At 52.9% G+C, this 13,176-nt stretch overlaps 3 protein-coding genes across 3 annotated transcripts; 2 read left to right on the top strand and 1 right to left on the bottom strand.

Moving 5' to 3' along the window:
- Positions 1 to 7,029: 7,029 nt before the first annotated feature.
- KY384_009255 (uncharacterized protein) lies at positions 7,030 to 7,548 on the bottom strand (the record flags this gene model as incomplete). Its single annotated transcript, XM_044817741.1, has 2 exons — positions 7,030 to 7,118; positions 7,140 to 7,548. 2 exons carry the CDS (start codon positions 7,546 to 7,548, stop codon positions 7,030 to 7,032), a joined length of 498 nt encoding a protein of 165 aa, XP_044664894.1.
- A 1,959-nt stretch (positions 7,549 to 9,507) lies between these two features.
- On the top strand, positions 9,508 to 9,889 carry KY384_009254 (uncharacterized protein; the record flags this gene model as incomplete). Its single annotated transcript, XM_044817740.1, has 2 exons — positions 9,508 to 9,580; positions 9,621 to 9,889. The coding sequence occupies 2 exons, from the start codon at positions 9,508 to 9,510 to the stop codon at positions 9,887 to 9,889; spliced, it is 342 nt and encodes a 113-aa protein (XP_044664893.1).
- A 20-nt stretch (positions 9,890 to 9,909) lies between these two features.
- On the top strand, positions 9,910 to 11,112 carry KY384_009253 (uncharacterized protein; the record flags this gene model as incomplete). Its single annotated transcript, XM_044817739.1, has 1 exon — positions 9,910 to 11,112. The coding sequence occupies one exon, from the start codon at positions 9,910 to 9,912 to the stop codon at positions 11,110 to 11,112; it is 1,203 nt and encodes a 400-aa protein (XP_044664892.1).
- Between the last annotated feature and the right edge of the window lie 2,064 nt (positions 11,113 to 13,176).

Below are 13,176 nucleotides of genomic sequence, written 5' to 3'. Positions count from 1 at the left end.
GAGCGACGTTACAGTATCGACGAATTGGGAAGGAACGATATTGAATGTGGGCAGCTCTCACGCTCTGGCGTCGAATATTGGATGTGTGCTGTGACCCGTCTTGAATACCCACCTTTTAGACCTTCGGTGGCAGCGCTGCCGTTAGACTTTGATATTTTCAACGCCTTGCGCCACCGGTGGGTCACGTCCGGTGAGAAGGCCACTGCCATCGTTCCACGCCAGGACCCGCCCATCCATGACAGCCATGAACGTGCCCCGCCGGAGTTCTACCGAGAGGCATATATAAGTCTCCTTCTCTTCCCTCTTCTTTCCTCCTTCACATCACACTTCTTTCTTCGTTCTCAGCACTCTTCTTTCCCCCTTCTCATCAATCTTCTTCCATCCTGCACATCACACCTCTTTCATCCTATTCATCATTCTTCTATCCCCTTGCTCATCAATCCTCTTGCTAACCATACCTACCCCACGATACGACACGAAACGAAACGAAAGACGGCGAGCGAACGAACGAACGATCGAGGTGCAGTGAACCTGGCGGCTCGAAAGCGCGCTGATGGAAGGTGATTGCCTATTCCCTTGTCTTCTCTTGCTAGTCGCTGATAACACTCCATATCATCCTTTGCCTTTGGTGGTCGTGACGTCGGTACAGCGATCTCGACCAGAGCTGCGGGGCCAGAGCAGAGCTGCGGTGCCGGGCAGCATCATCCAACAATCACCATGGTGCCAGAGCAGAGCTGCGATGCCAGAGCAGAGCTGCGGTGCCGGGCAGCATCATCCAACAATTACCACGGTGCCAGAGCAGAGCTGCGGTGCCGGGCAGCATCATCCAACAATCACCACGGTGCCAGAGCAGAGCTGCGGTGCCAGAGCAGAGCTGCGGTGCCAGAGCAGAGCTGCGGTGCCAGAGCAGAGCTGCGGTGCCAGAGCAGAGCTGCGGTGCCAGAGGAGAGCTGCGGTGCCGGGCAGCATCATCCGATAACCACTGCGGTGCCAGGTAGCTCTTCTCCACACCCGTACGAGAAGAGCGACAGCAAGCCAGCGATCGAGGTGCAGTGAACCTGGCGGCTTGGAAGCGCGCTTACGAGAGGTGACTGCCCATTTCCATATCTTCCCTTCTCAGTCGCTAATACCACTCCATGTTATACCTTACCTTGGTTGGTAGCGATGTCGGTACAGCAATCACGACTAGAGCTGCGGTGCCAGGCAGCTCCGTCTCCCGACACTCGCCATGGAGCCGGGTAGCAAAGTCGACCAGAGCTGCGGAGCCAGGGCTGCGGTGCCAGAGCAGAGCTGCGGTGCTAGAGCTGCGGTACAATCGAGGTGCAGCGAATCTGGCGGCCCGGCAGCAATTTGACAAGAGGTGACTAAATACTCAATCTTTTTTCTTCTCTTCTCAGTCGCACCTAGGTCGTCCTTGGTCTTTGTTGGTAGAGACATCAGCATAACAATTTCGCCACGAGCTGCGGTGCCAGGCAGCTCCTTTTCTCAACATTCGATTAGAGCTGCGGTGCCGGGCAGGCTGCGGAGCCAGAGCAGAGCTGCGGTGCCAGAGATGCGGTGCCAGGCAGCAATATCCCACACTCACCACGGTGGCGCCTCTTCAGGCCCTCACGAGACGAATGACGGCGAGCGAACGATCGAGGTGCAGTGAATCTGGCGGCTCGGCAGCTGTTTGATAAGAGGTGACTGAATACCCATATATTTGTCTTCTGTTCTCAGTCGCTGATGGCACTCCTAGGTCATCCATTGCCTTTGTTAGTAGCGAAATCAGTCTAGCAATCTCAATCAGAGCTGCGGCGCCAGGCAGGCTGCGGTGCCGGGCAGCTCCTTCTCCCAACAAGCGCCACGGAATCGGATAGCATTTTCCACCAGAGCTGCGGTGCCAGGCAGCAATATCCGACCATCACCACGGTGCCAGGTAGCTCCTCCCCATACCCGTACAAGACGAGCGACGGCAAGCCAACGATCGAGGTGCAGTGAATCTGGCGGCTCGGTAGCTTTTTGATGAGAGGTGATTGGATACTCAATCTATTCTCTTCTCTTCCTCGTCGCTGACAGCACTCATATAGCAATCTCGTCACGAGCTGCGGTGTCGGGCAGCTCCTTCTCCCAACAAGCGCCACGGAGTCGGATAGCATTCATAACCAGAGCTGCGGTGCCGGGCAGGCTGCGGTGCCAGGCAGCAACATCCGACAATCACCACGGTGCCAGGTGGCTCCTCTCTATACCCGTAGGAGACGAGCGACGGCGAGCCAGCGATCGAGGTGCAGTGAATCTGGCGGCGTGGAAATTTGGTGACAAAAGGACAGTACCCAGCCCCTTGTCTCCCGCAAACATAATCGCTGATAACATTACCGGTTTATTCGCTGCCCTCAAATGAGAGAATAGATACCTTACGATACGAACGCTCGCATCTCCCCCCAGGATCAGACCTACTTCAGGGGAGCCTCCTCTCCTCTTCTCCTCTCCTCCTCTTCCTCTCCTCTCCTCCTCTACCCTCCCGGAACAGACCTACTCCGGGGGGCTTCCTCTCTCCTCCTCTCCTCTCCTCCTCTCCTCCTCTCACCCCCTGGAGTGGGTTCCCCCCGAAGATCCCCGCCCCTGCCCGATGTGCAGTGAATCTGGCAGCTCGGTATTCTTGCTGAAAAGGTAAGGATCCAACGACTTCGTGTTTAAACACAAGCTAAAGATGCTACCAGATCATACCTCGTCCTCAGTCAAGAGTTTTTGGGCACTACACAAGAAAATCTCTTCTCCCTTCTCTCCTCTATTCTCTCACATCTCCTTTCTCCCCTCTCCCGCGTTTCCCCCATCGAGGTGCAGGGAATCTGGCGGCTTGTTATTCTTGCATAAGAGGTACGAACCCAATGACTCATCGTCCCTAAACCCAAGCTAATGATGCTACTAGGTCACTCTTTGCCCCCTCTTCTCCCCTCTCTTTTCTCCTCTATTGTCTCTTATTTTTACTCCTTTCTCCTTTATCTCCTTTTATCTCCTCTCATCTCCTCTCATCTCCTCTCATCTCCTTTCATCTCCTTTCATCTCTTTTCATCTCCTCTTATCTCCTCTCATCTCCTCTCATCTCCTCTCCCGCGTCTCCCCTATCGAGGTGCAGTGAATCTGGCAGCTCGACATCTGTCCCAGGAGAGGGATGTATCCAACACCCTATCATATGTGTACTTGCTTACCAGGTTCTTAGTTGCCACGTTTGACGACTTCATGATGTTGATGAGCTTGCGATAGTTATGATATTGGCGATGTCATGATCGTGATGTTGTTGTGACGTGATGTTCTTATGACTTCGATGATCTTACGGCCTTATGATGTCGATGACCTTTATAATTTTGAAGATTTTATGAATTTGATGACCTTATGAACGGAGTCGGTACTCAGCCTACGTCCGATCGACAGCGGACGATCCCGATATCGATGTGCAGCGAATCTGGCGGCTCGATGTTCCAGTCGAGAGAAGGACGTACCCATTCACCCGTCTCTTTCTACTCATTTGCTCATGATCCACGAGATGTCTGTGCTTGTACCCTTATGAACGAGCTCAACATCCCGGCCACGTCCGTTGAATATCAATCGATCATACTCCCGATACTGATGTGCAGCGAATTTGGCGCCTTCAAACTATCGGGATTGGTGGGAAGTACCCACTAGTTCGCCTCCTCTGCTCAATAGCTAACGATGTTCCGAGTCCTATGACTTCATACCCTCCCGAACAGAATCCGATATTCAGCTGAGGCTCGAGGGCAAATGGACAGTACGAGTAGACAAACATGAGCAGCAATCCCCACTGAGTACCCCTGTGTCTTAATTTGGACGCCAAAGAAAAGACAGTGCTCACTGCCTTGCTTCGCGTGCTCAATGCTAACGGTCTCTCAGTCACAAATACCATCTTTTTACTGGCATTAGAATCCTCTCTCTGCGGAGAATCTCCTAAGAAAGTCATTATATGGTGTCCTTTGGTGCGCAGGAGGTCAAGCCTGCTACAAAGGTCACTTCTGTCAGTACGCCTACTCCCTAAATTTTAGAAATGCTCTCGCACCTGATCTGACGCAGGATCCTAGAGACTATTTGAAAAGGAAGAAGAGTCAGTCGCGACATAAGCTCACCACATTTATTTATACTTCCGAAAGAAGTGTTACCCCCACGACCAATCCAACGCAAATATACCAGAATACCTGAACAGGCAATGGCACCCCTCTCACCCCCACACATCAACTCCACCGAAACGGTAAACAATCCCACAACTAACCCGATGCAGTTATTTGAGAGTTTCCAAAGAGGGGGCCAACACACCTCGGACTTTGAACTGTCTGAACGGAGATTGCACCCCATTCCCCTGCATCGGTTCTTCACTGCTAAAAGAAAGAGGAATTGTGATCACGCAGAAATCAACGCAGATATTCATAATTTCCCCAAAAGTCTCATAACAATGTCGAAATACGAAACAGCTGATCCAACGTCGAACCCAGGACACTGCCGGAAAATGTAGGCGTCACGCATGAAAGCGTGACATACTTTTCCTCTCCGGCAGGCATAACTACTTCTGCAGGCCACTTTGACGCAAAATTGAAAGGTGGTTTGAAGAGGGCATGATTCAGCGAGCCACTCTTGCTGTAACGCCAATTCTCTTTCGCGCCATATCTCCTTGCTGCTAGGTCCGTCCCTTTGTAATTCAATTTAGGTCACCTGTATATACAATAACAGCTCGCAAGATCATGCTATGGTCTTCTACGGATGAATGAGGAAATCTTTCCATGTCGGGAGCTCATGATATCCTTGATAAAAAGGCGAGAGCGAAAATTTTGACATTTTGCGGATTACTAAATAGAAATCAATGAAGCTTAGCGCTAGGGCTAGATGTCGCTTTCATGAATTGCGAGACTATGCCAGTATTATATTCCCATCATCATGTAGACGCTTCAAAGTATTAATAAAAGCTCAATAACAGTGATATCAGTTTAATCGGGAAGTTTTGTAGCTCCAATGTCGCTCATTCGAAATGGCCGAAAGCAGCCGACGCAACTTGCCCAAAGTCCGCATCAAGCGGCCAACTATCAGCTCCGCCGAGCATGACATAGAGGCAGCTGAGCCAATTCCCAAGGATCATGATTCCACCGAGAATGTAGAAGACCATGGAGCTCGTCAACGTATCCCGTATCGTGACACATCTCCATCCCGGCTGCCCCGCTCCCGATCCGTCACACCACACAACAACATATACCATGGATCCTACGCGCACAGTAGTCGGGCCAGCACTCCTCAAGGCGGAAGAAACAGTCCTCGAACACCACCGTCGGCGTCACCACGCCAAAGTATCTACAACATCCACCTCGACGAACTCCTCCCGAAGACGAAGGATCTGGAACTCGAGGACTACGGCCTCGAGGAGTCTCGGGATGGATTCTTTGATGCGTCGTTCCTTGCTCCAGCAGCGGAGAAGTCTGAGGAAAGTGCATCGCAAAAGCGAGAGAAAACGCCCAAAGAGTCTTCTAGTTACAGAAAGACGCCTCTTTCCGGGCTTCTTGAGTCAACTTGGCTATCCTTACTTGGCCAGGTGAAATCACGAGCGTCAATCAAGCTGATGAAATCTTTCCTCGGTGTTTTCATCCCTTACATCATCTGCCTCATCCATCCCTCACGTGCGTGGCTAGGCAGGTACAGCTACATGCTCGTGCTCTCCGCTATCGTCAATCATCCTGGCCGGTCACTCGGTAGCCAGCTCGATGGTCTTGCAATGACATGTTTGGGTACTATCGCTGGCTTGGGCTGGGGAAGTCTTGCTCTGTATGTCTCAACTTCCACTAAAGGGGCCCAGCGTGGGTATGGGGGTGTCTTGGCTGCCTTCCTGGTCCTGTTCACAGCATCGGTCGCGTTTCTCAGGTGCTTGTATATGAGGTTCTATCAAGCGGTTCTTTCTGCTGGTGTCGCAATTTGCTACATATGTCTTGCGGACGTAGGGACGCAGGTTGGTTGGCGAAAGGTGTTTGATTATGGGATTCCCTGGGTTCTGGGTCAAGTGATATGTCTGATTGTCGCCTTCACAGTCTTCCCGAGTGCGGGTGCGAGAAGCGCTGGGTATGTTGGCCATCGTCCTGCTTGAATCAGAAGACAACTAAAGTTCCTGACAGGATTTGCTTCCATGATTCATTGCAAGTGGTCCGCGAAGGCGTTGTGTTCCCAAGGCCAGATTCCTCCAAACTTCACAACCAATTAACTCTCCATTTTGTCAAGCTATCTACAGTTGTGAGAGACTTTACTATTGAGTTCACTGCGTCTCGGTTCGAGGGTGAAGATCTCCGGCAGTTGCGCAACTTGATCCAAGCCTTGATCCGATCCATTTTGAATGTGAGACCCGACACAAAGCTGTTTGACAACGCCTTCGATAGCGACATTTCTCGATCTGACCTGAATCATATTGTCAGAACTCGTCTTAGTGAGCCCTTGAAGCGCCTCATTGAAGCAATGCAAGCATCCGTAGAATCAGTCGACGCTGTCATACTGAAAATGGCCGGCCTTCCTCTCAAAAGAAGCATGCGTGGAGCGACGCGACCCCTAGAACAGGTACTCGCGGATCTACGCGTGGCAAAGGAAGCGTTTGACGAAGCAGATACACTATTACTCATGCGTGAAGACATTCAGACTGCCTACAAGTATAGCCAAGAGACCATTGAGCTATTCCTCTTCGTACACCCTGTACGTCAAATGGCCAACAATGTCGAAAGTCTGGGAGAACACGTCTCGCAAATGCAGAAAAGCAATCCAGCCTGGCGACTTCGCGCTCCTTCATACCCGTGGCACAAATCTTTGAACCGCTCAAACGCACAAGTCCGTCATGACCGCGGAGGCCTCACAGCCGGTTTCTACTTCCGCACCAAAGCCCACCTTGACCGAACAATCGGAGATCTTCTAGGCAGGGCCTACGTCCCAATATCGCAGCAACAACACGACCACAGGCATATTCCCCAAGAAAGCCAGACTCAGGAGCATGGACCTAGGACCTCCAAATTCCGCCACGGGCTATGGCAGATCCTCCACCGGCTCCAAGGTTTCGAAAGCCGCTTCGCCTTCAAAGTCACCCTCGTCACAACCCTCCTCTCCATCCCGGCCTGGCTACTCCAAAGTCGCACCTGGTGGACCCAGAACGAAAGCTGGTGGGTCGTCGTCACAGCCTGGATAATGATGCACCCGCGCGTAGGCGGCACATTCCTCGACCTCTTCGCGCGCTGCTTCTGCACGATCCTCGGTGCGGTGTGGGGCGGTCTCGCGTATCGAGCCGGCAACGGCAATCCCTACGTGATGGCCGTTTTCGCTGCCATCTACCTCCTTCCCATGCTTTATCGGTTCACGCAGAGCTCGCATCCGCGGTCGGGGTTCATTGGCTGTGTGAGCTTTGTTGTCATTTCGTTGGATATATATACTGTGAAGGAGGAGTCCGAGATTAGTAGGATGGCGTGGACGCGCGGTCTGGCTTTCGTGATCGGTACTATCGCTGCTGTCGTCGTTAATTGGGTTCTCTGGCCTTTTATTGCGCGCCATGAGCTTCGCAAGTCGATCTCGACCATGATGATCCATTCTGCTATGCTGTACCGTGGAATTATTGCAACATACGTGTACTACACGGATGGCGAGGAGCCTGGTGCTGCAGACATACAACGATCCGAGATGCTGGAGGGACGGCTGAGAGAGGGGTTTGTCAGGATGCGACAGCTACTTGATTTGTCCTCGCACGAGCTTGTGAGTCTTTCTATTTACCTACGATACAGTCATCTGCTCATGCTGTGTCGAGTACGAGGCAATGCTAACGCTCTTACTGCAGCGTCTTCGTGGCCCCTTCAAACCCACCCCATACGCGGCTCTCATCTCTTCTCTGGAAGCCTTCTTCAACCACCTCGTGCAGGTCCGCCAATCCTCCCTCTACTTCCGCCCCGGCTTGCTCACACCAGATCCTGCTACCATCCAGTCACTAACAAATCCACGCCGGGATGCCGTCGCCGTGGTTCTCACGAACCTTTACATCTTGTCTTGCGCACTGAGAGCAGATCAGAAGGTGCCGAGATATCTACCCGGAGCTGCTGCAGCTAGGAAGAAGTTGCTGGATCAGATGGAAGGTGTTGAGGCGGAGTATGCGGCTAGGGTCCGGGCTGAGGAGGTCCAGATGGAAGCGGAAAGGAATGTCAACGATGGTACGGGCGCTGGTCGTGGTGGCGAGCGGGCTCTCAAAGGTGAGGGTGCCAGTCGGAGGAGACGGTGGGAAGATGTGTATCACTATGCGTATTCTGCGGCACTGACCGATATCGTTGAAGAGCTGCAGACATTGGAGCGGTGGACGAGGGAGATCTGCGGAAATGTCGAGTGGCCGTTATGATGTTCTGGATATTCCTCCTCTTCCTCCGTTTCCTCCTTTTCCTCCATCATTCATTTCGTATCGTATCGTTCAGCCTTTATATAGCAACCAAGCCGGTATGATTCCATTTCGCACATCATTCTCATGTCCGTCATTTCTTAGACTTCCCAAGGCCAATTTAAGCCCCCTTTGTATAGCGAATTCACTCATCCAAAACTCTCAACTCCGCCACCCCCTTCCCCAACCCCTCTTCTTCATCCTCATCCTCCCCCTCCCCTTCAGCGCCCTTCCCAACCAAACCCCTCTCCCACAGCATTCGTCCCGTCAACTTCCCCTCCTCCCCCATCCCTCCCCCCACCGCACCACCGCCCGCCAAAACCCCCGCAAGCGGCCTCCTTCCCTTCCCCCTTCCCTCCTCCTCCTCCCTCGCCTTCTCCCCCTCCTTCACCCGTTCCTTCTCCGCCCTAAACTTCTCTCTCCACTCTAAGAACCTCTCCCGTGTAACTCTCTCCCCCTCAAACTTCTCATTCTCTTTCCTCTCCGCCGCTCGCGCTTCTGCCTCTGCTTCGTGCTGGACAGCTTCGATACGACTCGTTATCAGGGCCTCGGTGGTTTCTTTGAGGGTGGAGAGAAGCGTGAAGATCATGGCTGTGCCGAGAGATTCTTCGATTGGGGCTGTGAGGGGTGAGAGGAGAGAGGGGTGTCGGCGGGTAGGGAGAGGTGAGGCGGCCGGGGGATGGGGGGAGGGGGGAAGGAGAGGGAGAGGGTGGGGGCGAGGGAGGGATAGTCGGGGGGCAGTTGGATTGTTGTCAGGATTGCGGATGGAGGGTCGTTATCGGAGGAGGGAAGGTCGAGGGGGAGGAGGATGGAAAATGTGTCGGGGGAGATTTCTGAAGGGCTGTCAGTTGGAGGGGAGCTCATAGGGGGTGAGGGTCGAGGGGTACCGGTGAACTCATCGGGGTAGATGGAGGCGAGGATCTCGCGCTCCTCGTCTTGTTCTTCTTTCCCCATAGTTCCATGTCCTTTTCAAATTCCCAATTTTTGTGTAAGGCAGATGCAGCGTGGACAAGCTCGACCTCACGCAATATCAAGATAGGGTTAAAGCTCACTCTAGCCCTAGCGCTAACCTCTCGTAGACACTTCCCTTGAACATGACGGTCACCACCAACCCCATGCGCATCCAATGCTCCTACAATGCCAAATCTTCGTTATTGGGCAACCCGCGTCGGCTTCTTCGCAATAGCTCCGTGGACTGTCTACATAGGCTACACTTTCCTCCTCAACTACCTCGGCCAACCCCAGGCTGTGCTTGAAGGGCGCGCGCGACGGAGAGCGTACATGACTGGCGACATTAGCAAAGAAGAATACTACAATCCCAAGCTTCTGGAACGGAGAAGGGCAAAAGAGAGAGCAGAGCAGGAAATAACGGAGAAGAGGGCGGACAGATGGGACGAAATAAGGCGGGAAGAAAAGGAAAGGGATCGCGAGTTCTTGGAAAGGAATCCGGGAATGCCGAGGCATCCGGGGAGTTGATGGGTATGAAGAAGCTCAGTATGAATGGCAAGTCGAACAAGGGAATGGCAGATAATGTGAGGTCGAGGAATAAGGCGCTTGCTATGGTGGCGAAGGCGCAGGAGAAGTTGACGGAGGGGGATTTGGAAGCTGCTTGGAAAGCGGGCAGGAAAGCACTGGGGCTATTGCAAGACGGTGAAAAAGAGGGGCAAGTCGAGACGCTGCCTGCGCTTACGCTGTTGGCGGACATTGCAGTCGAGAAAGGCGATGTGGAGGAGGCTGCAAGTCTTTTTGAGCTGGCAGTTGAACTCGACCCAGAGGGTCTGATACCAGAATATGCAGGCGGCGGAGCAGAAAAGTTCCTTTGGCTGGCTCAATTGAGTGAAGAGGGCGGAGAGGAGAGTGTAGAGTGGTTTGAACGAGGCTGCGAGGTGCTTAGAAGACAGATCGCGATGCTGGATGGGCAAGGTGGGAGCATGGAGGAGAAACACACACCGCTGCAGGAGAAGAGACAAAAACTTGCACAGGCTCTGTGTGGTATTGTGGAGATTTACATGACGGATTTATCCTATGAAACTGGCGCTGAGGAGAAATGTGAGAGAGCTATTGCGGAGGCTATGATGGTCGCCCCTCCTGACTCGCCAGAAGTCCTGCAAACGCTTGCGAATGTGAGGATCTCGCAGGATAGGATCGAAGAGGCGAAGAAAGCGTTGAAAGCGAGTCTAGGCGTATGGAAGGAGGACCCAGAATTAGACGACCGAACACCGGACTTCCCTACGCGAATCAGTCTTGCCAGATTGCTCATGGAAGTTGAGCTGTTGCAGGAGGCTTTGACTGTGGTGGACAGGCTGGTGCAAGAGGACGATCAAAGCGTCGAGGCTTGGTATTTGGGCGGATGGTGCTTACACCTCCTCGGCAGTGATGGGAAACATGTTGATCTCGACGGGAAGACAGCTAGAGGCCATATGAATGGGAATAGCAAGCCGCACAAGCCAAATCATGACGTCTTGTCAGCCAGTCGGATTTGGTTGAAGCAAAGCCTTGAGCTTTATGATTCATGCGACTATGAAGACGAGAGACTGCAGGAGCACGCACAAGAGTTGGTGGAGCAATTGGACTTTGTCCTTGGTGCTGAGGCAGGTAATGACTCGGCAGACGAAGGGATGGAAGTAGAAGAAGTGGATGAATGGGAGTGGAACAGTGAAGACGACAGGGCACATCAGGCTTATGAGGAGGTTGAGTAAAAGCAGATCGTTCGATACCACAAAGCCGCTCAGCAGTCCCTCGAGAAAGAGACACCTTTTTGGGAATTTTATCAAACAAAATCGTACTCATCATAATGTGACACGCGCTCATACATCTTAGCAGGTAACTTTGCTTCCGGAATGGAATTACTAGCCTGACAATTTGCTGCTTCTGTCAGGCAAGGTACACGACTCATTTCAGCTTTCTGAATGATACCTAAGATCCATGCAATTTGGGCAGGCGCCTTTAGAGAGCCAAATTAATCAAATATACACACCTCGACCCTTCTCTCCACGTTCTCAAAAGATAAGACATGATCAAGGCTCTCGATCAAAAATCAGAACAATACTGCAAAATCAGCCTCGCTTCACCCAGCGCATATACAAATGAACCACAAACGAACCCGACTTACAACAGCGCTCCCAACCCTTCCCTTTGAAAGGAATGGTAACAAGACAACCCATATAACTCACAAGCCCATGATATCACAACCTCTTTCGCTCACCCCAATTCTAATTCCATCAACAACGCAAACCCTCCACTACCTCCCAAACAAACAACAAACCCAATCCTCCCCAAACCTTTCCCCTATCCCGCCTACCACAGATCCCGCCATGCTAAACTCATACCTCACCACCCCCCTCCCCATCACCCCCCTCCGCCTCCTCCTTCCCGTCCTCCTCACCACCCTCACCCCTACCCACGCAATCCCACCGCAATGCTACCCGTCCACGTCCGCCCTCCACCCCCCTCCCTCGCACATCGCCGACTGTGCCCACATCCTCACCGACCTCTCCACCTCGATGTCGGGAAAACTGTACAAATTCCAACGCGGCCCTCCCCAGCCCAACCCCAACCCCAACCCCGAGCCCAACCCCGACCCCTCTCAACCCATCATCTCAGTCCAAGTCCCGACATCGAACAAGAATTCCGACCACGGGGGCCCGCTGGGGTGCGAGATCGTGATGGATCTGCGGGGGCAGGGGTTGGACTACGATATCATTCAGGGGATCTGGGTTGTGGGTGCTATGGAGGCTGTGATTGAGACTTGCGTAGACGGGGACGGGGGAGGGGTAAGGGCCGGGTGGACGCTCGCGGGGCCGTTGCAGAGGCTTAAGATTACGGTGGGGGGGTATAGCGTCATTGATGGTGGTGGGGGTGGTGGGATCGGAGTAGTTGGGTTGGGGAATGAGACGGTGGCTAGTAGTTGATGGGTTGCGAGGGCTAGGAGTAGGAGGTAGATTCCTCAAACCCAAAAAAACTCAGTAGTGTAGAAGAAATCAGTGATGTTGCTAGAATCCCAATACGCCTGCACTGAAAGCCATGAAGCGGATGCAAAGGCAGAGTTTCCAAGGACTTGTGAGGATCCTGCAAAATCTGTCTGGGGCAGGAGACCTGCCTTGCAGTTCCGTACCACACTGATTCAAAGAAATCATAGCGTTACTTGCATTCTTTCCGCACAACACAATCACATAGGTAAGGTATTCAAAATCAACAACGGTTGAATAATCAAGATGAAGAATACGTTCTATGGGGGGTATCATCCAACTTCAACCACAAGATCCTTTTCTTCCCCTCCCTTCCCTGAGATAAATAGCACAAAATCCAAATCCAACCCCTGACCAGTCCTACTCCTACTACCCACGAAGGCATTCATCCACCATCCCTCCTCACAGCCCTTAACGCCCGCTCTAACCCCACCAACCGATCTTTCTCCCTAACCACCATCCCCCTCGCAAACCCCGTGATCGCCCTCTTCCCAATCTTGACATGTAAATCCTGCCAGCCCGCCAACTCGCTCGCCACCGTTTGCTGTGTATACCTTAACTCGCACCCCGTATCCCTCAGCTCTCTCTGACTCCTCTCCACCTTCTCCGATGCATCAGCCTGCATCCCTTTCCTCGTCTCATCGAGCAGACCGAGGGGCCAGCGGTCCGAGCGACGGAGGGACAGCGCGTGTTTCTCGATTTGTTTGTGGAGGGTAGTGATAGAGTTGATGAGGCTGTGGGGGCGGGCGAGGGAGGAGAGGATGGCGAGGATGCTGGTGTGGATGGAGAGGAGTT

The sequence above is a fragment of the Bacidia gigantensis genome (genome assembly GCF_019456465.1).
Source record: "Bacidia gigantensis strain McMullin 20006 chromosome Unknown scaffold_268, whole genome shotgun sequence".
NCBI classification, from domain to species: Eukaryota; Fungi; Ascomycota; class Lecanoromycetes; order Lecanorales; family Ramalinaceae; genus Bacidia; species Bacidia gigantensis.
Note: the sequence above shows the minus strand (reverse complement) of the source record. Positions and strands in the feature narration are given on the sequence as shown.